At 43.2% G+C, this 27,923-nt stretch overlaps 1 protein-coding gene across 2 annotated transcripts; it reads left to right on the forward strand.

The window, feature by feature from the left end:
- Window positions 1-4: 4 nt before the first annotated feature.
- LOC100194587 (protein phosphatase 1, regulatory (inhibitor) subunit 1b-like) lies at window positions 5-27,591 on the forward strand. 2 transcript variants are annotated; one of them, XM_014203974.2, is made up of 6 exons: window positions 5-109; window positions 361-524; window positions 23,049-23,132; window positions 23,246-23,321; window positions 24,517-24,654; window positions 25,643-27,591. In XM_014203974.2, exons 2-6 carry the CDS (start codon window positions 411-413, stop codon window positions 25,795-25,797), a joined length of 567 nt encoding a protein of 188 aa, XP_014059449.1. In that variant the 5' UTR covers window positions 5-109; window positions 361-410; the 3' UTR covers window positions 25,798-27,591.
- Window positions 27,592-27,923: the final 332 nt, after the last annotated feature.

Consider the following 27,923-nt stretch of genomic DNA (forward strand, 5'->3'; position numbering starts at 1 on the left):
CTCTGCCAGCTTCAAGGACGTGTCTCAATTACTCTAGTTGCACAGGTTGTGAGCGAGGGAAAGAGAGGGAGGAGAGATAAACACACTCCACCTAGAACGTCAAACAAGAGTAAGTGTCAGACAGAAACAGGCAGAGAGGAAGAAGGGAGGGAACAGGGGAGATAAAGGATAGGATAAATAGCTGACCGTGAGTGAAAGAGGAGAGGGACAAAGATAAACAAAGAGAAGTTCATCTGTTTTGTTTTTGAAGGGAGACAGTGGCAGAGAGGTGTATATATATATATATATATAGAGAGAGAGAGGTAGACCCAGCAGAAGCAGGACTACTGTACAGTGTGTTGTGTTGGGACCTTCCTCCAGGGAGCCTAGTGGAGCAGAGCTTGGTGCCCCCCTGGGATACAGACACAGCCATGGATCCCTCTGCATCGGCTGAGGTTGGGGACGAGTGCAAGGAGAGCAGGAAGATCCACTTTGCTGTGCAGTCCTCGGCACCCACCCAACTGGACCCCCGGCAAGTAGAGATGGTAAGTGAGAGAACTGGTAGAACAGTGTCTGTGTGTGTACAGTCACTATGTGTTTAGCTTGTCCTCCATTACCTATGTGTGCGAGCGTGTGTGTTCATCGTGTTCTGTGTGTGTTGCGTCTCACCTGTGTGTCTAGGGTGTTTTCCTGTATGCATCTCAGTTTCTCGTGTTACGCACGTGTGCTACAGATGTTCGACCTTACAGCCAAGCTGAGGGATAACTTACTGTTGATCATGGTCACTGTCAGGATTGGAACTTGTGTTTTACCAGACAGGGACAAACCATGCCATATTGGACCGTCAGTCTCAGCTTCAGTGTGACTTCTCTCTTTTTGTTGCATCTTGATCTGTGGCCTGATCCTTTTCTGATACATGGTTGAGAATACAGTGTTGTCATATCTCCTTCTCTTCTGCTTCTTGTACTTTATTCTTTGGCCTATTTAACTATGTGTCCCATTGGCACTGAATGTTATCACTCTGGCCAGTTAAACCTTATAAAAGTCGACCATGGTTTGTTGTATCGTTGTAGTCACAGAACTATAGTTAATGATTATACAAGTGACTAATATTTGTCTTGGTCTGACAGATTTTCTTTTGGACTGCTAGCTCTTCTCACTTGACTTCTTCTATTCACTACTCAGTTTGTAGAGTCTGTTTCCCTGTCTTGCCTGGTTCTTTTCTACTGTTTGCCTGTAGTCATATAAAAATGGAACGGGACAATTCTGGTTCTTCTCCTTGGCCCTGCAGCCTGTCGACAGTGTGTTTTATTTTAGTCCGGGAGAAAGTGGGTCAAAGTAGGAGTTGGTTGGTTGCTGTGTGAGATCCAGGCCAGTGGCTCAGCCCCAAAAGATGCAGAGAGAGAGAGAGCGAGAGAGAGAGAGAGAGAGAGAGAGAGCGAGAGAGAGAGCGAGAGAGAGAGCGAGAGAGAGAGAGCGCGCGAGAGAGAGAGAGAGAGAGAGAGAGAGGAAGACAAGAGGAAGACAAGAGGAAGACAAGAACGCTACACGATGGAGGACTGCAGAGAAAAAGGCACAACCTGTTTTCTCTCTCTTTCACCTGTCTGGTGTCAGGTCCCTGAGCTGCTGTCCCTGTTACAGAGCTCTATCTCACATCAGCTAATAGTTTGGCGTGGCACTGTCTTCATGCTTTAGCCTGATTGAATCACTTACAGTGTGCAGTCTCTGACTCAAGGGCACGACTGCAGCACTCAAACATCTTGGGATGTGAACCCATGACCCTCTCCTCTCCCTGTCCAACGGCCTTCTCTGCTTCAGCCCTGAAACCCTCTCTCTCTCTCTCTCTCTCTTAGAGAAGTGTTCAAACCCTCTGGTCTCTTAGTCAACGTTTTTCTGTTCTTTTCTGTTCACGGCTCTCTTTCTTCCTTTTTCTCAGTGGAACTGTTGCTCAATCTCCCCTTACATCAGATGTTGTGAGCAGCTTCAGGCAGGCTCCCCCCCCTCCCACCCTCCATGGGGCATCGTGTCTGGCTGGCGCCCCCATCCGGAGAGCAGAGGCTGGGGTCATCTGGTTTATTTGAAAGCAGTTCAGATAGTTTACAATAAAGTCCACAGTAACATTCACATCTAAAGAGAGGTGCAGGTTAAATGGTGGGGCTCCATGAAGGGACCGCTGTCTGTGAGTTGTGTTGTGTGTGTGTGTGTGTGTGTGTGTGTGTGTGTGTGTGTGTGTGTGTGTGTGTGTGTGTGTGTGTGTGTGTGTGTGTGTGTGTGTGTGTGTGTGTGTGTGTGTGAGTTAATGTAAGTACCCATGTGTACGAGCTAACTTGTGTGTTTGTGGGCGAGTGTTGAGGTGTGTGTAGTTACTATACCACACAAACATACTGTCACAGGAACGACAAAAGGGAGTGTGGGGAGAGTGGAGGAAGTTTTAAAGCTGTGTGTGTATTTGTGTGGTTATGTGTGTGTGCGCGCGTGTGTGTGTATTACAGGAGATACAATCTAGCAGTGGTTATTTTGGGGCCCCAGGGACACTAGGGTGGGCATAGTTAATGACTACGACTCATTTTAGGAGACCCTCATTATCCCACAGCATTAAACACACCCACGCATGTATACAAACACACTCAAGGCCTGTGTTTGCTAAGGGGGTTTGATACACAAATCACTTCAGTTATGTTAGCGCCACAGTTTTAATGACAGCTATCAACTCTAACTACGTAGACTGCAGTACAGTTAGTATACTAGACTAGCAGAGGCCCGTAGGAGTCATTTACCCGGAAGCATAACTAACATGATTTAACAGACAGCACCGTCACAATGACCAGTGTAATACCGCAGGGTTGTTTCCATGACGACCGACCGCACAGCGACGTTCCACAGCCTCCGTCACAGATCACCTCTGAAAGGTTTAATGGAGAAATGTCTCCGTGTGGTTGAGTCGTTTGCATTGGCGCTAGCTTGCACATGTGTAAATGCATGAGTGCGTCCAGGATCCTGATTTCTGCCCTGAGGGGTTTTAATGTGAGAGCGGCTCCCATAGCTGACACCTAGTGTGCCCCGGACGAGAGAGAGAGAGAGAGAGAGAGAGAGAGAGAGAGAGAGAGAGAGAGAGAGAGAGAGAGAGAGAGAGAGAGAGAGAGAGAGAGAGAGAGAGAGAGAGAGAGAGAGAGAGAGAGAGAGAGAGAGAGAGAGAGAGAATATGAAAATCGGGTACATTTTTGTTGTAGCTAGCGGTGCCCAAAAATTATAAAAACAATGTCATGGAACTATATTTAATACATTTTCGCTATAGTCCTTTCAAATACTTGATGTAATTATAACACATAAATGGATTACCCATGCTAGACTATCTAGTAATTTTCAAGTTTGGTGCAGTGGTTAAAATGTTTCACTGATCAAAAGTTTGCCGGAACATTCTCATAAAAGGGCTGCGGCGAAGCCACGGGAGCAAACAAGTTTGGTACAGGGACAGACAACATTTTGACATGCAAATCCGGTTGGATACGGCGTTGGATTATTGAAATATCAGACTCAATTTAACTCCAGAGTTGCTTTTTTCTTTCTGAGGGCTAATCGGGGACATATCTGGGGACATTTCTGGGGACAGCTCTAGCCGGGGACAGCTCACCAAAATCGGGGGACTGTCCCCAGAAATCGGGGACGTCTGGTCGCCCTACCCCATGGCCTCATTCACACTTAACACTCAGACCAACTAGACAAGACCCCAGCACGTCCACTGACTTGATACACGTGTAGGCTATGACCACTCAACATCTGTTTTTGGAAAAGTTCATGCAGATAAGATTTGTGTTTCTTGACAGTCGTTTCAACATTAGATGTGTTCATCCACGCTCTAAGATTTTCCCAAAGGAAATGTACGATTTTAACAGGGAAAAATGTAAAGCAACTCTTGTGTCACAAAAGTCATTATGGTGGCCTAGAGTACTGGATCAACAGCACATGGCAGCGTGTGTTTAACCTCCCTATTCCCCCATGTAACGCTCTGGGAGGGACTGGTGTGGGGGAATGCTCATAATGGACACAGATTAGGGTCATCGTTCAGACTGAGAGGCTCCAGTTGATTCACTCACAGTGAGTCGGCCCGCCCCATCCGTCTATGGACTAAACACACAACACAAGCCCTCTCCATACTAATCCCAATATCAATCCACCTCTGATCCTATGGATTGATAGAGAAACTCAGGGGACCAAGGGTATCAAAGTACACCAAAGGGCAACAACCACCCAGTCACTTATTTTAGGTCCAATCTAAATGAATCCAGTAAATGGGATAGAGAGCCTCTGTTTGGGTGAAAGGGGTGAACACCCTCACCTTACCTCACTCTCCTGAGTTATGTGCCCTTCCTCTGGCTGGGCGTCACACAGCAACCTTTGGTTCAGCGAGTGTTTGTGGGTAAACACTGTGGATCGGACGGACTGTCAATATGCACTCCTAACCAGAGCTTCTCAGTGGAGGACCCAGAGCACAGAGCATGCTGGGTTGGTAAGACATGATAATTTAGGCTACATGTGTGCGTCATGTCACCAGAGTGGGTTCTAATCCAGAGGTGATTTGTTAATGCAGTTTATCTGCCAATGGGATGTTTCTAATGATGAGTATTCCAGTAAATTAAAAATAGTGAAATATTTGATGCTTATTAAGGTGTTACTTTTTTCACAACAAAAGACAGTGCCTTTTTTTCCCTCTCTAAGGTCATCACCAGAGCTCTTTGTTGATGTGTGTCTTGTTATCAATAACAGCATTAGTGGAATTGATTGGGCTGGTGTAATCAAAGCACTGTGGATTGCCAATTGTGTGATACATTACAAAGTCACAGCTGTTATTAATTAACAAGACAGTAAACTATTGTCCCACAGTAACAACAAAAAAAGGTAGAAAACAATGGCTTAATCATGCACATAACAATAAGGCCTTTTTTTTTTACTTACACCATTTTGTTTTGTTTTGTTAATTTGAGAGAAGTGTATGTCTGTGTGGCTACCTTACAGAACAACTGCCCCTTAAAAAACAACTTCTCATTTAGATATTAGCCTATGTGGTGTCGATATGAGTCAGAAACAGTTATTCTACTGTCAAAACTGACCATGCTACTAAGTGTAAATAGGATAACTTTGGTTATAAAGTCAGTCTGGTCTAAAATTGAGTTTTGTGAGACTTGTGGTTTTGACTACATCACAATGTAAATGAAGATTGGGTTTGTTTAAAACCTGCCCATAGCTGGCAGCACACAAGTAATCATCAATTCGGAGTGTAGCTGCAGGTGACCCGATCGTGGTAAATTTGGGTTAACTTTGGATATCACTATGGGGCTAGATAGGGAGCATCGGTAAATTTAACAATGTACATGCGACAATATATTAAATTCCAATAGCTCCAAATTTCAATGACTTAAAACCTCAAACCAACTATAAATTGTAGAAATTCATATACAAATATTGAAAGAATTTCATGAGAAAACTACAAGGTTTGCAACATGAAAATATTGTCTCATTTACATTGTGTAATTTATCAACGGTCCCTAACTAGCCCCGGAGATAGGCTATCCAAAGTCAAACCAACTTTGATACGATTGCACACCAGCCGGCTGAAGCTAATTGGTGAAATTATTTGTCTAACTCTTCCAATCTGCGACACACATACAAGACAATTCAGTCATGTCACCTAGCATTTCCTTATTAACCAAATCTAAAGCTAGGCCAAACCACGAAGTGCGGTCGTCCTTTAAATAGATCAGGAGGAAGTGGCTTTGCGACTCCCCTCCACAGTGACCACGTAATTTGGTTGTATTGTGGTTGTGTGTCTGTTGTTACAACTGTCAAGTTTTCCTCAGCATGTGTGTGTTTACTTTGCAGTACATGTGCGCAGGTGTTTGTGCAAGCGTGTATAGGGTTTTGTGTGCACACTGCTGTGAGCAGGGCTGGCTAGGTTACTTTTAAAATGTAATCCATTACAGTTACTAGTTACCTGTCCAAAATTGTTACTTTGGATTACCCAAACTCGGTAACGTAATCTGATTACTTTAAGATTACTTTTAGATTACTTTCCCTTTAAGAGGCATTAGAAGAAGACAAAAAGGATCCATCAAACACATTATTTTGGTGTGTCATCATAGTGGTCTATGACTTGTGGTCAGACTCGCTCAGGTGGAACAAACTTAAACTTGTGCCATTTTTCATTGCTGAATTGAACGTCATTGAGAAAACAGAAAGGTGTCAAAATGTAATTTTTCGTCAACATCCATTCAGAATTTAAAAGTAATCCAAGAAGTAATCATCTATTTTTTCAAAAACTATCTGTAATCTGATTACAATCTTTTTTGCTGGTAACGTAACTAATTACAGTCCATTTTTTGTAATCAGATTACATGTAACTGACTACATGTTATCAGTTACTCCCCAACCCTGGTTGTAAGGGTGAGGGTGTACATTCTATTGGGAAAGTGAATCCCACACTAATACTGCTCCTCTTTTTAATTGAATCTCATTGATAGACTATTAATAAACTCAGGCTGATTGACATTCTGTTGTCCTTTACATGCTTCCTATGATCAATGTTTTCCATGTGGCTTCTCTCTCTCATTATTTAACTGTAGTCAATAGGAATGTTTCTCTCTTGTGTAGTGTAGAAGGCCTATTCCTTTTGTGTGACTGTATGTGCTCATACTTGTGTGTGCCTGTCCTCTGTGAGTCTGCAGGTGTTGTATAAACAGGTAAAGCACAAATATTGAAAGTAGGCAGAGTGATTTGTGGTGTGATGACACTGTCCGCAGTCATCATAAGATCAACCAGAGAGCACTTCAAGAACATTGGGGGCTTATTATGATGTAACGTGTGTGTGTGTGTGTGTGCATGTGTGCGTGCGTGCACGCGTGAGTGCGTGCGTGTGTGCGAGTGTGTGTGTGTATGTGTGTGTGTGTGTGTGTGCGTGTGTGTGCCTGTGCGTGTGCGAGTGTATGTGTGTATGAGTGTGTGCGTGTGTGCGTGTGTGCGTGTGCGTGCGTGCGTGTGTGTGTGTGTGTGTGTGTGTGTGTGAGGGTGTGTGCGTGCGCTGCTAAAATGCTACCACCCAACCCAATGTTATGATAAACGAGTTGCCTGTTGGCTTTGGGTACACACATATACAGCACTGTAAAAGGGCACTCTCCATAAATCACACCTAGCACGGCTTACCTAAATGTCAACTCCATAGGAATTAACATTATATCTCGTGAAATGATTACCCCATGCTATGAATATAATTTCAGTAAAATGCATTAATTTACATAATCTCAGACCCTATTCTAAACATGCACATCCACATAGTAGGTAGTCTTGCACATGTGCACTTTTGTACTACACATCCACTCCAGCCAGCCAGCCAGCCAGCCAACCAGTCAGCCAGTCAGCCTGTGAGCTACAGGCTCTCAGCAGTGCACCCTGCTGCTGTGACAATAACAGCAGTACTATTTCCGATGAGGGGGAGAGAGGAAGGATTATGATCTTACAGCTCTGTTGCAAACAACAGTTGTTGGGGTTCTGGATCTGTTATGCTAGCTGATCCTACCAGGAGTGGATCAGAGGGTTGGGTCAGTACCAGGACCAAGAAATGCCTACATGGGTCTGGGTTTACAGTGGCAAGAAAAAGTATGTGAAACCTTTGGAAATACCTGGATTTCTGCATAAATTGGTCATACAATTTGATCTGATCTTCATCTAGGTCACAACAATAGACAAACACAGTCTGCTTAAACTAATAACACATAAACAATTATACGTTTTCATGTCTTTATTGAACACACCGTGTAAACATTCACAGTGCAGGGTGGAAAAAGTATGTGAACCCTCGGATTTAATAACTGGTTGACCCTCCTTTGGCAGCAATAACCTCAACCAAACGTTTTCTGTGGTTGTGGATCAGACTTGCACAAGGGTGAGGAGGAATTTTGGACCATTCCTCTTTCCTCAGTTCAGCAATATTCTTGGGATGTCTGGTGTGACCTACTGTCTTGAGGTCATGCCACAGCATCTTAATCGGATTGAGGTCAGGACTCTGACTGGGCCACTCCAGAAGGTGTATTTTCTTCTGTTAAAGCCATTCTGTTGTTGATTTACTTCTGCGTTTTGGGTCGTTTTCCTGTTGCATCACCCAACTTCTGTTGAGCTTCGATTGGCGGACAGATAGCCTAACATTCTCCTGCAAAATGTCTTGATAAACTTGTGAATTCATTTTTCCGTCGATGATAGCAAGCTGTCCAGGCACTGAGGCAGCAAAGCAGCTCCAAACCATGATGCTCCCTCCACCGTATTTTACAGTTGGGATGAGGTTTTGATGTTGGTGTGCTGTGCCTTTTTTTCTCCACACATAGTGTTGTGTGTTCCTTCCAAACAACTCAACTGTAGTTTCATCTGTCCACAGAATATTTTGCCAGTAGCGCTGTGGAACATCCAGGTGCACTTTTGCAAACTTCAGACGTGCAGCAATGTTTATTTCAGACAGCAGTGGCTTCTTCCGCTGTGTCCTCCCATGAACACCATTCTTGTTTAGTGTCTTACGTATCGTAGACTCGTAAACAGAGATGTTAGCATGTTCCAGAGATTTCTGTAAGTCTTTAGCTGACACTCTAGGATTCTTCTTAACCTCATTGAGCATTCTGCGCTTTGTTCTTGCAGTCATCTTTGCAGGACGGCCACTCCTAGAGAGAGTAGCGACAGTGCTGAACTTTCTCCATTTATAGACAATTTGTCTTACTGTGGACTGATGAACATCAAGGCTATTAGAGATACTTTTGTAACCCTTTCCAGCTTTATGCAAGTCAACAATTCTTAATCTTAGGTCTTCTGAGATCTCTTTTGTTCGAGGCGTGGCCTTGTCCCGGACCTACTGTTTTCGACTCTCTCTCTCTCTACCGCACCTGCTGTCTCTAACTCTGAATGCACGGCTATGAAAAGCCAACTTACATTTACTCATGCACACTCTACAACCACTGTGATTATTATAATAATTTTTTGGACCCTGCTGGTCATCTATGAACGTTTGAACATCTTGGCCATGTACTGTTATAATCTCAACCCAGCACAGCCAGAAGAGGACTGGCCACCCCTCAGAGCATGGTTCCTCTCTAGGTAGTTCTTCCTAGCCACCGTGCTTCTACATCTGCATTGCTTGCTGTTTGGGATTTTTAGGCTGGGTTTCTGTAAAGCACTTTGTGACATCGGCTGATGTAAAAAGGGCTTTATAAATACATTTGATTGATTGATTGATCCACGGTATAGCGTGATTGGAATTTAAAGGCAATGTTCCCGCTGCATATGTTGGCTTAATTGGAAATAACCCTTACATTTCAATCGCACAATACTGCGGATCTTCCGCGATGCGGATTGAATCGACCCTTAGTGTATGTATAAGAAAGGACGAAGGTGGAACAGTGGAACAGTCCTGTGTTTGTATTCGACTGACTCTTGACCGATGGCTAATTAACTGAGCAGTCGGGTAGTGCAGTGGGCAGGTGGGTGAGGATGGCTACTGGGGTAGGTGTGACATCATACTGCCAGTAGCTGTAATTACTTCCTGTATGTGTGGTCAGTGGAGAAGCTGCTTCCTCATAGTACCAATCTGTTGACTCAGTTAACCATTGGTGGGGTCAAAGGTCTCTTCTGATGTTTGCTGGTTACTCATCGAATCCCAGTGAATGGTGTCTGATATCATCATATATTCTACTGTGGCACTGTGATGAGTGTGAGTGGATCTGACAGAGGTGTGACATGATAGAGCCCCCGAGTGGCGCAGCTGTCTAAGGCACTGCATCTCAGTGCAAGAGGCATCACTACAGTCCCTGGTTTGAATCCAGGCCCTATCACATCCGGCTGTGATTGGGAGTCCCATAGGGTGGCGCACAATTGGCCCAGCGTCGTCCGGGTTGGGCCGGTGTAGGCCATCATTGTAAATAAGAATTTGTTCCTAACTGACTTGCCTAGTTAAAAAAACAAAAACAAATAAAGCTGTGTAGCTACTGTACTGTATATGACTCTTAGATGTTCGAGAACCTAGAAAGAAAGGGGCTGAGGTTCCTATAGGTGGGTTTGTTAAGGTGCAAGAAGAGGTACAGTACATGGAGACAGTATGGGGATGCTGGTGTTTGTTTTATTTTATTTATTAGTATCCCCATTACCCGGTGCCAATGGCGACAGCTAGACTTACTGGGGTCCGACACATAACGAAAAATACATTACAGACAAAAGACTTTACAATTTATGTACATTTAAAAACATGGAACATTAATGGCATCAAACACATCAACAATGTGGTTTCCATGTGGTTGATACCATTCCAGTGACTCCATTCCAACCATTATTATGAGCCATCCTCCCCTCGGCAGCCTCCACTGACATACATGTCAGTACATACACACAACGATTAGGTCACATGGGGGAGAGGCGTTGTGCCGTGAGGTGTTGTTTTATTTGTTTTTTTAAACCAGGTTTGCTGTTCACTTGCACTATTTAAGATGGAAGGAAGTTCCATGCACTCATGGCTCTGAATGATACTGTATGTTTCTTTGAATTAGTTCTGGACCTGGGGACTGTGAAAAGACCCCTGGTGGCATGTCTGGTGGGGTAAGTGTGTCACACCTGCTCCCGCTCCCCCTCTCTGGCATTGGACTCACCTGGACTCCTTCACGTTGTTGATTACCCCCTGTATATCTGTCTGTTCCTCGGTGGTGTTCCCTGTGTCCGCATGAATTGTTGTTATGTGTTCCTGTCCTGACACTGTTCCTGTTCCGTTTCATGTCCATCAGCTATTAAACCTTCACTCCCTGTACCTGCTTCTCATCTCCTGCGTCGATCCTTACAAAGTGTGTGTGTCAGTGCTGTGTGTAAGTTGACTATGCAAACAATTTGGAATTTCCAACACCACTCTGGCTATAGGGATGCTCTGACCCCCTATTTCAGTTTGTTTACCCAAAGCTCCAAAGCTCCAACCTGCTATCTTCTATCCACATGCAGCCGGCATGTGCTGTACATCTCTTCCTTCAAACACGATGATCATCAATGTCTCTTGTGTTTCACCAGTTTTTAGTTCATAAGCTCATAATACCAGCAGCATTCTGTTCAAGTAGGGAGAGAGATGTTCTTTATTTCTCTATTATATTTTGTTATCTGCCACCAAAAGAATTTCATTACTTTTCGGTCAAACCACGTCAGCACCACCAGGCTTTTGATTTAAACCTTTGATGTTTTTGTTCTTGACAGAAGTGTTGCTGGGTTGCAAATGCCTCTTAATAGAAACATAATCGCAGTGCACAAAGGGAAGGATTACTTTTCACTTTATTGTGTCATTGCCTTTAGCACTTAGCGTGACCTAAAGGTCCAACCATTTAATTTGTCTGGGCTCGCCCAGGGCCTGACACGGAGACGAAGGGTGATACCACTGGAGAATTGAATAGAGTGAGCCCTGCAGCCTTAGAGTTCAGGCAGACACAGAGCTGTGATAGCAGAGGGTGAATGAGGCTTAGCAGCTATGTGCTCTTCATCAGAGATGGACAGAGCAGAGATGAAGGGGTTAAAGAGAGAGGGCAGACAGAGATGGAAGTGTGGATTAGAGAGAGAGAGAGAGAGAGAGCGAGAGAGAATAGTAGCAGATGGGATATTGATCTGCTTGTGTGAGAGAGAGAGAGAGAGAGAGAGATTTTAATGAGTTGTGTTGGACAGTGTTAGGTTGGATGGGTGGTTAGTCATTCCTCAGTCGTGAGTACGTGCCTGGTTGCACACGTAAGTGTACTTTTAATTCCATAAAAGTCGCCATGCACATGCGCAAACACTATTCCCAGTCGGTGTAGCTCATGAGTGTCTGTGTGAGGCAGGGCATCCTAATTGTACTGTATATCAATCACTTGTAAATCTATATGCGTCTGAGTTAAATTATGGCCCAATCATTACAGTGAGAGAGACAAGGACGGAACGCGCCTTTACGGGACCTAAGTGCTGCGTCCACCTCTAGCTCTGGGATCTGCCACACACTGGGCTAATGAGATGGGCTAATGTAATGAAGAAGTACCTATACCTGGGGGACAGGACAGGACACCCCCTAGGGTTGACAGGGGATTATAACTTTTGGGAATGTCTGTCATTGTGTTGTGTTGGCATTGCAGGTGCCGGGTGGATATAGTGTCTCCCTTTAGAGATGGTTGGCTGGTATGACGTAGCTTAGTTTTAGTAGCATTAGCTAGAGAGAGCCTCTCTCTCTGCTACGCAGGGTCCCCTGGGGGTCCTCAGATCTAGTTTACACTGTTCTTCTGCTGTCTTTTAATAGGCTGGCCCGTTAGCTGGCCTATCTACGAGGACCACCTCTGGAGAGCAGACCCACATCAGCCAGACCTGCACCCCACTCAGCAATGCAAGGGGTGCTAACCCTCACACTCTCTCTTGTTCTATACACACACATGCATGCACACATACACACACACACACACACACACACACACACACACACACACACACACACACACACACAGTACCTGTCAAAAGTTTGGACACACCTACTCATTCAAGGGTTTTTATTGATTTGTATTTTCTACATTGTAGAATAATAGTGAAGACATCAAAACTATGAAATAACACATATGGAATCATGTAGTTACCAAAAATGTGTTAAACAAATCAAAACATATTTTAGATTCTTCAAAGTACCCAGCCTTTGCCTTGATGACAGTTTGCACGCTCTTGGCATTCTCTCAACCAGCTTCACCTGAAATGCTTTTCCAACAGTCTTGAAGGAGGTCCCACTTATGCTGAGCACTTGTTGGCTGCTTTTCCCGAGTTGGCTGCTTTTCCAACTCTTCCCAAATCATCTCAATTGGGTTGAGGTCGGGTGATTGTGGAGGCCAGGTCATCTGATGCGGCACTCCATCACTCTCCTTCTTGGTCAAATAGCCCTTACACAGCCTGGAGGTGTGTTTTGGGTCATTGTCCTGTTGAAAAATAAATGATAGTCCCACTAAGCGCAAACCAGATGGGATGGCGTATCGCTGCAGAATGCTGTGGTAGCCATGCTGGTTAAGTGTGCCTTGAATTCAAAATAAATCACAGACAGTGTCACAAGAAAAGCACCCCCACAGCATCACACCTCCTCCTCCATGCTTCACGGTGGGAACCACACATGCGGAGATCATCCACTCACCTACTCTGCGTCTCACAAAGACACGGCGGATGGAACCAAAAATCTCAAATTTGGACTCATCAGACCAAAGGACAGATTTCCACTGATCGAATGTCCATTGCTCGTGTTTCTTGGCCCAAGCAAGTCTCTTCTTCTTATTGGTGTCCTTTAGTAGTGGTTTCTTTGCAGCAATTCGACCATTAAGGCCTGATTCACTCAGTCTCCTCTGAACAGTTGATGTTGAGATGTTTCTGTTACTTGCTCTGTGAAACATTTATTTGGGCTGTAATTTCTGAGGCTGGTAAGTCTAATGAACTTATCCTCTGCAGCAGAGGTAACTCTGGGTCTTCCTTTCCTACGGTGGTCCTAATGAGAGCCAGTTTCAACATAGTGCTTGATGGTTTTTGCGACTGCAAAGTTATTTTCCGCAATGACTGACATTTGTGTCTTAAAGTAATGATGGACTGTCATTTCTCTTCAGCTCATTTGAGCTGTTCTTGCCATAATATGGACTTGGTCTTTTACCAAATAGGGCTATCTTCTGTATACCACCCCTACCTTGTCACCACACAACTGATTGGCTCAAACGCATTAAGAAGGAAATAAATTCCACAAATTCAATTTTTAACAAGACATGCCTAATTGAAATGCATTCCAGGTGACTACCTCATGAAGCTGGTTGAGAGAATGCCAAGAGTGTGCAAAGCTGTCATCAAGGCAAAGGGTGGCTACTTTGAAAAACTCACATATAAAATATATTTTGATTTGTTTAACACTTTTTTGATTATTACTACATTCCATGTGTTATTTCATAGTTTTTATGTCTTCACTATTATTCTACAATGTAGAAAATAGTAAAAATAAAGAAAAACCCTTGAATGAGTAGGTGTGTCCAACCTTTTGACTGGTACTATACATGCATGGACATGCACACATGCACACACACAAGGAAACACACACAATGTCAACCATTGAACCATGTCATATGAATCCCACCTGCGTCATTGTCACACATTATTTCATGCAAGAGTGAAGAGCAGAGAAGGGTTGTTGTGCCCAGAGCAGGTTTGACTTGGTCCTACCAGCTCAGTTTAGTCTTCCATACCCCTATGCTACTGATTAAAATACCATCACTGAGTCGACTCACACAGCCAATTGGTGCCAACGGTTTTATAGGAGAACGAAAGAAGGAGAAAGAGAAACATCCAAGGGGGAGGTGTGAAAGTCCCATAAATCAAAGTAGGTTCAAAACGATCTCTTTTTCCGCTCACCATCACTACAGTTCTACACACACACACGCACGTACACACACATGCACAAATACACTGCAGCTGAGGGGAGGATGGCTTATAATAACGGCTGGAATGGAGTCCATATGTAACCCACCATCAGTTAAAATAAGGTCTCCTTTTGATTTAACCTTAGTTTAACCAGGTGAGTCAAGCACCTTCTTATTGATAATGACGGCCTGGCTCTCTTGAAGCTTAAGAGCTGTAATATTTCCCCTGTGCTTGTAGGCTCAGTGGGGGACAGGGAGTCCCGTGGGGAGACACATAACGGCTGCAGCCCCACCTGTGGAGCCCCTGAGTGGCCCTGTGACAGCTCATCAACAGCCCACGTCTGGGTCCCAAATGGCACCCTATTCCAATATAGTGGACTACCTTTGACCAGGGCCCACCCCGGTGCGCTATATATGGAATAGGGTGCCATTTGGGATGCATTCCTGCCCTACAGAGCTGCTGAGAGGCCAGAAACAGTGGGACTGATACTTAAGGATACTGAACAATGGCTGCAACTGAGGAGAGTGGGAGAGGGTGGGAGAGGGGGGGAGAGGGGGGGGGGGTAAAGTAATGTATAACAGGAGTAATCTCGCATGCTGTGCCCCAGTATATAAGCGTACATGTGAAAGTCACAGACGATCTTATGTAACGACAGAAGTGGGGCGATTGAAAGACTGGAAAATTACAAGTGACTGTGTGTTATGTCATCTGGCCTTCCCCACCGTCATCCGTCCTGCTGCCACCGTCACCCAGCCGGATGTGTGTGTGTGTGTGTGTGTGTGTGTGTGTATGAGAAATGCCAGCTGTGTGTGTGTGTGTGTGTGTTGATCCATATACACGGTGCATATTATTTTGGGAAATGGCAAGTGTGCATTGATGCCAGTCACAATAGCTGTTACTCACCCGACCCCTCTATGCGTTTATAACTGTATATACTCACCTTCTCTATAATCGATGGTGACCTTTTCCTGGAAGCAGCTTGACGCCATTCATTGGTCCATTACAGGAAGTCATGAATCACTCTAGCAGCCCTAGTTAGTCTACAGGTAGTAGTGGCGGTAAAGAGGTTTAGGGTTAATCATCATCGTCTCTTCATTAACATGGGGAGGCCAGTTGTGATGTTAGTAAGAGCTGAGTCACTCACACACACAGTCTGAGGGACCATACACACACACACACATACTGTATAAATCATTTTGTTATACCACAATGACCTCAATTATCCAATAACACCCTTTCAGCTCTAGGGCAAAAACACATACGCTTGCTCTATCCCCCTGTCTCTCTCTCGCTCTCTCGCTCTCTCTCTCGCTCTCTCGCTCACTCTCTACCTTTTTGAGCTCCCTTGACATTTGTTATTTTAATTTATCTTGCTCCGTCTACCTCTCTGTTCTTTTCTCTCTCCTCTCTCTTCCTCTAAAGAACAATGACATCTCAGAACTCACACCAGAGCCCTAGGAAGATCAGTCGTCTACATACCTGGATTGGTAGTACGTATAAGACCAAGAAGCATCCCAGTATAGTAGCTGGGACATGGGCCTGGTTAGCATCTGGTCTGCTGTGCTCTGTCTTACCCACTCTTCCACCACCACCTCAGGCAGGCGGGCAGGCGGGCAGGTGGGCGGGCAGGCGGGCGGGCGGGCTCGGGCAGGCGGGCAGGCGGGCAGGCGAGGGGGTTGGTTTTATCCAGCAGAGGTATCAGGTGTCAGACAGGCTGACCAGCAGCAGCAGCCACAGCAACAACCAGGGCCCCTCGCCATGTCAGTGGAGAGAGATGGATACGTAGGGGTCACACAGTGAGGGAGTCCTGCTGGGATGTCTCCCACAGAGGGAGTGGAGAGACGTCATTCAAGCTGAGTGCCATGATGAGATTACAAAACCCGGTGGGCACAGCCCGGTGATGTGGGGAAAGGGAAGAGTGATGGGCGAGAGAGAAAGAGGAAAACGATAGGGGAGAGAGGGGGAGGTTGAGAGAGAAGGTTGTAAAGAAATAGAGGAGGGGGATTGAGGATAATGTCATGTCACTGTCAAGGAATGAAGAATGATATGTGGGGTGAACAGGATAAAGGGAGGAGAGGATGAAGTGGAATTGGAAGTGGGGGATGAGAGAGAGTGAGAGTGAGAGTGGGGGATAGAGGGGAAGTGAGGAGAGATACAGAACCTTCATGAGGAGATTATGATGTGTTGTGTGGCCCACCAAGCCTGTGTTTTGGCAACAGTGACCTGCTTGCTCTGACGCACAGCTCCCAGATCCAGGAGGTTTTCCAAATGGAACCCTATTCCCTCTATAGTGTACTACTTTTATTTTTTTCACATGGGGCTCTGGTCAAACGTAGTGCTCTACTGTATGTAGGGAATAGGGTGAAATTTGGGATGCAGACCCTGTCTGCCCTGGTTAACTAGAGGAATGAGACTCACAGGGTCAAACACATCCAGAGAGCAACTTCACGGAAAATAGAGAAGTGCCACTGATGTTGTGTGACACCATAAACAGAGAGGAGAAAAGGTTCAGGCTATGGCCAAGGTTGGCTGGTCTAGATCTAGAGAGGACCCGCTGGTTACTAACTGGTTAAATCAACATTGTTTCAACTTAATTTGTCAACGCATTGTGACCTGTTGTCTACGTGGAAAATACATTGGATTGGAAAAAAAAGTCATCAGCGTGAACTGTTGTTTTGAAGGTACAATTTCAACCACAGGATTATGCGATCATGGTAACCAATATTCAACACAGACAAACCTTGGATAAAATATGTTTAATTTTCACCTTTGAAACAACGTCATTTTCGATGTAATATCCACTATAAGAAAAGGAACAGTAGTCTGGGCAGCACCTCCTACTGGAGAGCACCTTAGATACTGCGGCCCTATATACTGTACATAGACTTGAAATCACTGGCCACTTTAACAAAGGAACACTAGTCACTTTAATAATGTTTATATCTTTTGCATTACTCATCTCATATACTGTATTCTATTCTACTGTATTTTAGTCTATGCCGCTCCGACATTGCTCATCCAAATATTTATATATTCTTAATTACATTTTACTTTAGATTGGTGTGTATTGTTGTGAAATTGTTAGATATTGCTGCACTGTTGGAGCTGGAAACACAAGCGTTTCACTACACCCGCAATAACATCTGCCAAACACTTGTATGTGACCAATAAGATTTGATTTGATCTACAGCTATCTCGTAGTTCTCCCATCCAGAGTTTTAACCAAGCTCAACACTTCTTAGCTTTAATACTTGTCACTGACTATTACCAATGTGCTATGGTGAGAACGATTGTTGAGAAATCTCCACATACATTCACTGTTGCTACTCAGTTATTCTAAGGGTAGTTTCAACAGAGCAAATAAATTATCAATCATACATCATCAATATTATACTATTTAGGCCTATATAGCATTTGGGAAGTAATTAACAGCTATAGTTTCAATTCAGCCCAGGATTCAACTAAAAATAGACAATACATATACAGTTGAAGTCAGAAGTTTACATAAACTTAAAACTTGTTTTTCAATATCACGACTTCCGCCGAAGTTGGTGCCTCTCCTTGTTCGGGCGGCGTTCGGCGGTCGATGTCACCGGCTTTCTAGCTGCCACCGATCTACGTTTCTTTTTCTATGTTGTTCTGTCTTGATTGTACACACCTGGTTCCCATTACGTTATAATTTATTCCCTATTTAACCCTCTGGATCCCACATGGTTTTGTTCTTTGTTTAGTGTTCAAGACTTCTAAGAGCTGGTGTGTTTTTCCCTGCGTGGAAATCATTGTTTCTTTTTTGAGTAAAGTATGTCTTTTACTCAGTCATGTGTCCTGCTCCTGACTCCGTCCTAACCGCTGTACACTGACACTTGACTTTCAATCACTCCACAAATTTCTATAGTTTTGGCGAGTTGGTTAGGACATCTATTTTGTGCATGACACAAGTCATTTTTCCAACAATTGTTTACAGACAGATTATTTCACTTATAATTCACTGTATCACAATTCCAGTGGGTCAGAAGTTTACATACACGAAGTTGACTGTGCCTTTAAACAGCTTGGAAAATTCCAGAAAATGATGTCATGGCTTTAGAAGCTCTTGATAGGCTAATTGACATCATTTGAGTCAATTGGAGGTCTACCTGTGGATGTATTTCAAGGCCAACCTTCAAACTCAGTGCCTCTTTGCTTGACATCATGGGAAAATCAAAAGAAATCAGCCAAGACCTCAGAAAGAAATTCTGGTTCATCCTTGGGAACAATTTCCAAACGCCTGAAGGTACCACGTTCATCTGTACAAACAATAGTACACAAGTATAAACACCATGGGACCACGCAGCTGTCATACCGCTCAGGAAGGAGACGTGTTCTGTCTCCTAGAGATGAATGTAGTTTGGTGCAAAAAGTGCAAATCAATCCCAGAACAACAGTAAAGGACCTTGAGATGCTGAAGGAAACAGGTACAAAAAGTATCTATATCTACAGTAAAACGAGTCCTATATCGACATAACCTGAAAGGCCACTCAACAAAACCGCCATAAAAAAGCCAGACTACGGTTTGCAACTGCACATGGGGACAAAGATCGTATTTTTTGGAGAAATGTCCTCTGGTCTGATGAAACAAAAATAGAACTGTTTGGCCATAATGACCATCGTTATGTTTGGAGGAAAAAGGGGAGGCTTGCAAGCCGAAGAACACCATCCCAACCGTGAAGCACGACGGTGGCAGCATCATGTTGTGGGGGTGCTTCGCTGGAGGAGGGAATGGTTCAATTCACAAAATAGATGGCATCATGAGGTAGGAAAATTATGTGGATATATTGAAGCAACATCTCAAGACATCATTCAGGAAGTTAAAGCTTGGTCTCAAATGGGTCTTCCAAATGGACAATGACCCCAAGCATACTTCCAAAGCTGTGGCAAAATGGCTTAAGGACAACAAAGTCAAGGTATTGGAGTGGCCATCACAAAGCCCTGACCTCAATCCTATAGAAAATTTGTGGGCAGAACTGAAAAAGTGTGTGGGAGCAAGGAGGCCTACAAACCTGACTCAGTTACACCAGCTCTGTCAGGAGGAATGGGCCAAAATTCACCCAACTTATTGTGGGAAGCTTGTGGAAGGCTACCCGAAACGTTTGACCCAAGTTAATCAATTTAAAGGAAACACTACCAAATACTAACTGAGTGTATGTAAACTTCTTACCCACTGGGAATGTGATGAAAGAAATAAAAGCTGAAATGAATCATTCTCTACTATTATTCTGACATTCCACATTCTTAAAATAAAGTGGTGATCCTAACTGACCTAAGACAGGGCATTTTTTACTAGGATTAAATGTCAGGAATTGTGAAAAACTGAGTTGAAATGTATTTGGCTAAGGTGTATGTAAACTTCCGACTTCTACTGTAGGCCTTGGGTTTCAAACTTTGGTTGATTTCGGATGGAATCTACAAGCTAATAATAAATATGTGTGATTCACTTCTCCATTCAACCAAAAATAAAAGTGAAAGAATAGAGATTCAAGCGTATTTCGATTTTTGGTTGAAATGAACACAGATATCCAACATATCAATTGTTAATTCATTTGTAGACAAGTTGGAATTGTAGCCCGGCTCAGTGGCACCGATGGGACTATCCATGCAGAAGTTAAAAAGTTTATATTTGGTTGCGTTGTCAACAAAACACAATTCAATATTACTTTTGTAAGACAGCTAATAGCCTAATGTGAAGGCTATTTTACAAACTAATGTAGCAATATTCATTCAACGTTAAAATGAGTAACACATCCATGGCCACATTTTGAGGTTACTGTAACAATGTGTCTTCTTATGTAATCATAGAAAACGTGCATGTGCAGGTTAGCAGGTCTGTGGAAATGTTCACAATTGCTATAATAATCTGCATAGAATCTAAAACAGCATTGATCCCTTGCACCATGTACTTCAATGTAATCTCAACTAACTGCAATCCAGGTCATTTGAACATGCTGCTTGATCAAACACAGTGATAACACATTAAGTTAAGTATAAATAAAGTATTACGTACTTTAAGTATAAATAAACAAAACATCTGACATTGTATTCCCATTTGAACTTGTATGTGCTTTTAAATGGTTGAAAGCGCAGTGATAACACATTTAAGTGACAACTAAACCAAATATCAGGCATTGATCTTTTCATTGGAATTTGGTTGTAATTTTAGATCAGGGGTTCTCAAACCTTTTGGGGCCGGGGACCCCTTTTGTGTTAGAAAATTCATAATCAGAACACAACTCCAGTGCTTTAACAACAGCCTACAAGGAGTTTTACTATGACGTCTGCAGTACATGGCTGGATGAAGTCTCGGGCCCGGGGAAAGAACATTTAAAAGGCCTCCTGGCATCAGAGAGAACATTTAGCAGTTTTCAATCAAATTTCCGGTAATTCTACAGAAATCTTCTTTTATTGTTGCAGCTTTGAAGCTGATATCCTGCAATTCAACACAGAGAGAAAACTTTGCCGTTTTAAAGCTTAAATTACAGTGCATTTATGTAAAATAAAAAAACTTGGGGGTGGGGGGGGTAGTATTGAATAGAAAAATGTATAATTGGTGGAGTTGTAATTGGTTGATTGTAAATGAATAATTTTACAGTGTATTTTTTTTACACACTTTTAACTTATTCCACAGATACTTGGCCAAAAGTCTTTTAATCTGTTGTTAGTAATATTACCTCCCAAAAATGTATGTTAAAAAAAGGATATATATATATATTTAAAAAAAATGTAGATCTGGCGGTGGACCCCAATATGACAACCCCTGTTTTAGATGGTTAAAAATAATATTGTTAACACATTGGGAATTCAACAAACCTTTGGCTGTCTTTTTGAGTGGGGGGAAATAGGTTGGACTCTCATTGATCAACGCACTAAACTTATCCAATTGTGTGCCCAGTGAGGAGACTTGTCATGACCTTCTTTGTTTGACTTTCCAGGCTTCCATCCACATTGTACTGCACTATTCATCTGACCTGAATGCATGTATCCAAAACATGCTAGTTTGCAAACTGTTTTATGCTTGATCTATTTAGACTGTTGGAGACTGTGTGCTTGCGAGTGTTGTTGCCAAACCTTCACAGTGGGGTCTACCTGGAATTAAAACTACAGAACAGAAGGCCCCATAAACCGTTCTCCTTGACCCTCTCTCTGCATTCCTTCCATTGTCAAATTAATTAACCATGTACTGTAGTTTAAGAATGTCAGTGCTGACAGAATGAGAGAGCCGTCTGTCGCATACTGTGAGCACCCAGTTAGAGTGGGTAGCAGGTTACCCATTGGGACAGAGCCCGTGTACTACAGTGTATATATAGTAAACAGGAAGCCCAAGGGGAGTGAGCTCCAGTCTGCCTGCCACTGGTCTAGAGAGGCTGGAGAGAGGAGGGAGGGGAGAAAGGAGGGGAGAGAGGGGGAGAGAGGAGGGCAGTAACACTAACCTGATGCTGGGGTTAGATTCCGCCAATCTCCCCTCTCCATATCCCTCAAGTCTGTGACGGGGAAAGGTATACAGTCCCCATACCATGCACACATTAACTGGAGATTGCATCAACGCACACATGTAATACAGTACATTTGCATGTACTGTAAGTATGCAGGGCCCTCACTTGGAAAATCTTAAATCAATTAGCAACATGTTATTGTTTCCACATGTTTTTGTTTGCACATATGCAAACATGAATGCACGCTCACAGACTTGTTTGCTTGAGTGACATGGTTTTGCATCAAACTACTGTTCTGCAGTGAATACCCACAGGCACATGCATATTGATTGGTAAACTATGTTTGTACCATATAATGTATATATCAACCATGTACTAAGTACAATGTATGTAATGACTAAAGTAGAGTTCAGAGTGATACTGATTTCTCCCGGGGGGTTGCTCTGTTAAGTGGCCTAAATCAGGGTCACACAGTGTGTTTCCTGGTAGTCTTAAACAAATCTACTTTGAAACAAAAGTAGACACCTCACACACTTGGTTATGGGCTTAAAAAAATTAAGACAATTGTACCTTGTCAGATATAGAGTTGAAATGTATTCAATTTTGAGTTTGTATCCCAATATTACACTTTATATGCATCACAGAAGACTGAAACATAACAAAACCATTTGACATAGAAACACAGGATTTGTTGTGGGGAAAAAGTGTATTAATTATGAAATTATGAAAAATACTAATAACATTGCACACATAAGGCCACTAGGGGGGCGCTTTGGTCATTCGACTGCAGGAAAGGGATCTACGTGACATAATTGGATGTCCTCTGTTCTGATGACCAATTGTTGACCCCTAACCTCTGACCCCTGACCTGTCCCGGCAGTACTCAGACTTGACTCCTTGTCTGGAGTGAAATTAGGAGAACTGGACACATTACAAGCCCTGATGAGATTGCTGGCACTCAAAATACCGAATGACTATGTTAGAAACGTTCTACACAGAGACTTGACTTGTGAGGTTTTAACACTTCGTCAAGAGCTTAGTAAGTCACTCGGGGTATTGGTGACAACGTTGGCTGGGACTTTGTTGTTGTTTACTCTTCAGCACTGCCTGACACAGAAATCAACAATGTTGATGACACTCTCCTTCTCTCTCGTGCGCATCTAGATCCGGCGCCGGCGGCCTACACCTGCAACACTGTTCAGAGTGGCAGACCAGTGTTCTCCTGAGGATGATCAGTCCAGCCATCAGGTAACAGAGCGCAACTAGTACCTGAGGATAACTGCATGTCACCCGATGGTCATATGAATAGTTGCATTATTTCAAAATTGCAGCCCACATTCATCTTTTTCTTCCTTCCACAGTGGATTGTAGGAGAGAATGGGGTACTCAAGCCCAAGCGAGTCAACCCAAATGTGTATCAGCCACCATCCCTGAAAGGTAAGAGTATAGCTGACTGAGTAAGTATTGTATACATGTCCTCTGTATGGTGAATTATCCCTGTGTTGATACTGTGTTTACCTTGCTTTACTGTTCTGTTGCCTCCTGATTATACTATTTGTGAAATGGGGGCAGTGGGGTAAGATGCACGTGACAAATGAATACGTGTCATGTCAATCAGTTGGAGTATCTTTATAAGAGTATTTACTATACTGTATATACGTGCAAGACGGATTTCTTCTATAGAAATATATACAAATGTTTTGTTTCTATGCACAAAATGAGAGAGAGAGAGAGAGAGAGAGAGAGAGAGAGAGAGAGAGAGAGAGAGAGAGAGAGAGAGAGAGAGAGAGAGCGAGAGAGAGAGAGAGAGAGAGAGAGAGAGAAAAAGGGAGAGTGATAGATTAGAGAGTGTGACAGCTGTGAGACACTGAGTGTGAGTCTGTGCAGCTCTGGATCATCCAGGATTACCAAAGGAGTGTATACACACACACAAACACACACACACACACACACACACACACACACACACACACACACACACACACACACACACACACACACACACACACACACACACAGAGAGTTCTAAATGTTGCTTTATATTTGTTGTTGCACGCAGAGCCATAAACATAGAGCATGTGCTGGTAAGACCAGAAAGAATCTATTTGGAGGCTTGTCAGTAGATGTTCATTAAAGGGGATTACTGTAGAGTGTTATTATAATAACCCACTCTGTGTTCCTGTATCAGTATACCATCCTTCATTAGTTCAGCCAGGCTCAGAGAGAGAAAGAGAGAGAGAGAGAGAGAGAGAGAGAGAGAGAGAGAGAGAGAGAGGTGAGTCAGCATTGTTTAGAGAGCAAAAGAACAGGGGACCAGACAGGAGAAATGAAAGGATAAAAACAAATGCAGGAAAGAGAAAAGGACACAAATGTATAATACCCGTCCATTACAAACTACAAAACATGAAAGTGCTGGCTATTCTGCCCCTCAATATGTCTGTTTGTTTGTCTGTTTGGCTGGCTGCTTATCTGTCTGTCTGGCATGCATCTGAAAGCCCGTATGAAGCATGGTAACGTTGACAGTGTTGAAGCCTGGTAAACCCAAAACAACCTATCCCTCTCTCCCTTTGTCCCTGTGTTTGTCCCTGTGTGTGTTCCTGTGTATTCTGTGCATGTGTATGTGTGCGTCCAGCCGTCCAGAAGATGGCTGAGGCACACATGCAGAACCTGGGTGTCTACCCCCCCTTGGAAGACCCCTTTGAGGGGGAGGAGTACAACGACTACCCCTGTCATGAGGAGAGGGAGGAGAGATTCCCCACCAAAGCTGCTGGTGAGATAGGGATTCCATACACTGTCAAGCAGTAACATATACACTCACTCATATAATCGCATTGATGCTTTGACCAATGGTGTAACCGGCTTACATGTTTAGCTGTGTGTATAGCCATTGTTATTCAGTGCCCACGTTTCAGTCAAATGGGCTGAATGTTCCACTATGCCGTGTTCAAAACAGCAGGGCCTCAGATAAACTCCTCTACGCAGACAAGTAGCTGTGATATTATATTAGCACATATTAGCATCACTCCACCAAATCTATCAGAGAGCACAGCAGACCTCCCTGTTCTCCCATCCTGCCCTGTGCCAGTCAGGGGCCAGAGATGCCTAGCCACGGCTAACAGGCTAACAGTCTGCTCTCTCTGTGGCATCAGTACTGATGCTGGGCTGCCAGCCCAGATGGCAGAGCTTCCTAATGAAATCCCTCCTGTAGCATCATTAAACGCTGTTTCATTGGCTATTACCGCCATCATTTCTTCTATAAATCTGTCGTTTGAACGCAACACGGCTGCAGAGTGGCTGTAGTGTCACACATCGCGAGACAGGGACTCTTAAAGATACATTGAAGTAGACTGTGATTATCCTCACTAGAGCAATTGCCAAATTATGCCTGCATACACGTGCACATTTATACAGTAGTCACTTTCATATGTACTGGTATGATTCAGACTTGTATACCATGTTCCACACACATGTATTTCTACACACACACTCACAGGAGGCACATGCCTGACCAGGAAATGACAAGTAGAACCAGATTACCATAGACTAGTTTGGGAGTAGAGTTATTATGATGTCCCATGAATTGATTAACCTCTTTTCCCTAGTGTTGTTTGTTTACCTTCCCTGCATGTCTTTTATGCAACATCAAAATCCACAAATCTAAGTAGTCTTCAAGCTTACTTGTGCAAAAGGTAAGTGGTTTGATTTGAAGGAGACCAGTGTGTGCTGCTGTTCTTTGACATCACCTCTTGTCTCGATAGACCCCCAAGCGACCAGCACCATAGACGAATCAGAGAAGCCGGATGAAGAGGAAGAGGAGGAAGAGAAAGAGAAAGAAGAGGAGAAAGAGGAGGAAAAGACAGAAGAAAAGACCGAGGAGAAGGCAAAGAAAGTCCGCAAAAGTGTAAAGTTTTAACACTACTTTGAAGGGGAAAAAAATGAAGGGAGAGAGATGGTGGCAGATGTGTGAATGATTGAGTGAATGAATGAGTGATTTTAATGTGTGAACGTGTGAGTGAGAAAGAGAGCTTCTAAGTTTGAATGGTAAGTATTAAAATTAAATGAATGAATGAATCTAGGTAGGTACTGTCGGCAAATCTGTGAGCAAAAAATCGGGAAAGAGAGAGGGGAGGGAGAGAGAATGTATAATAGATATGGCCCTTGTGAAGAGGTGAGGAGTGGCTCCTTAGAACTAATGAGACTAGTGGATAGGGCAAGGTCACTGTGACCTTGAGGTCCCTCACTGCAACGTTAGTCTTCTCTTCCATGTCAGGGGAACCATTCATTCACTTCTCACTTTCTTACTTTGCTCTTTAATGTTACAAAGCAATGGAATAATGGCTAGAAATAATTACACGACACTCAAAATAACTGTAAACGGCCAAACGCTGATGAACAGCTTCAGTATAGAGCACACACACACACACACACACACACACAGAGAGGAGATATCTTCTCACTATCGGTTCAGACTATATTCTAAAGCTGCTCCATTACTGTGCAGATATGATAATACAGACTCCCATATGGGTTCCTTTCAAAATCACAAAGACCTGTATTATGTGTACCAAATTTCACTCTGGCCTAGATTGGATATCTCTGCAGCATAATCAAATTGAGATCTTGTTCTTGGGAGAAGTGAGCAGCTGCTGCCATCTTGTGGCAAGATAGGGGATGTAGAATAACCAGAGTGTGTGTATTGACATGGATTTACATACAATAAACTGTGCACTGCATAGGCCTTCAGATAATATGCATCTATATCATTGAAATGATCTAGATTTGTAATCTATTTGAAACATTAATTGTGATGCATTTGAAGTTATTTCTGGTGTCCATCAAAGCTGTTTGTGTCAATGATGTACTCTGGGTGTATGTGATGCCTTGCTTTTGTAAAAGTAGTCCAATTTAGTTTTTTTTGTGAGAAACAAAATGTATTAATTTTGGATGCAGAATCAGATTCGTATTGTTTGTTTGTTTCAATAATTTCCTGGGTAAAGATGTATTAATCAACTTAGCTGTATATGGTCTCTTTCTGTTGAACAATTGTCACAACGTTTAGTAACCTTTTAGTCACGACTTGGATAATTGTGTTTTTCATATTGTCATGAAAAACAATGCAGACAATACAATACATAGTGACTCTCTTTCTCTCTCTCTCTTCCTGCTGAAATGGAATGACACATTTGAATATTAAAATATTCATCCTCAGAATGTCATTATCATCATATACTCATTGATAATGTCAGTCTAATAAACAGTTTTCTTTATTTCCATCACATCTGTTCTCCAACTGCAGGATTGCTTGAGTCAGCGGAATACATTTTGGTAGTGTCACAGCTGAATGTCTCAATCTGTACCAACTGTTAATATATTGTAATTGTTTTGATTCTCTTTTTGTTGGGCAATTGAACTTTTGTATGCTCTTTTCTCTTGTCTGGGTGTATGGGCTGGGCAGCCCTTTAAAGGTTTGAGACATATGGCACCTACTCCCTCCATTCTCTCACTGTATGGCTGGAGTGAGCATCCTCTCCTTCTCCAAGTCTCTCTATCCTCCACGGTCAATAGGCGGGTGCCATGGCAAGAATGAACTCGAAACGATAATATTCTTCTTTATTTCATTTATTTTTCTGTACTTGTTGAAGATGTAGACATTTCTATGTGAGCCACAATAACAATATCTAAATAAACACATTTTCCTGATTTGAAATGACTTTGTGTGTGTGTGCGTGTGAGTGTGTGTGCGTTCATACCTGCATTCCTTGTGTGTATGTGTGTCTGTGATGAACATACAAAGTAATCCTCACAGTAATACACGAGGACACTGCTTGGATGAAGGAATTCGATTTGTTCTGGTGTGTGAAACTAATCCTAAAACTTCAAAAATATGCTTTTTAAAATAACATATATGACCTTAATTATAGGTACTACTGCACCGCACAAAATGGTTGAAACAAGTGGTCCGTATTTCACAGCCTATGACGGAATGAATGAACATTACCCACATTCCAGAAGGAATTCTGATACTTGGAATGCTGCCTG

The sequence above is a fragment of the Salmo salar genome, chromosome ssa06, assembly GCF_905237065.1.
Source record: "Salmo salar chromosome ssa06, Ssal_v3.1, whole genome shotgun sequence".
Classification (NCBI taxonomy): Eukaryota; Metazoa; Chordata; class Actinopteri; order Salmoniformes; family Salmonidae; genus Salmo; species Salmo salar.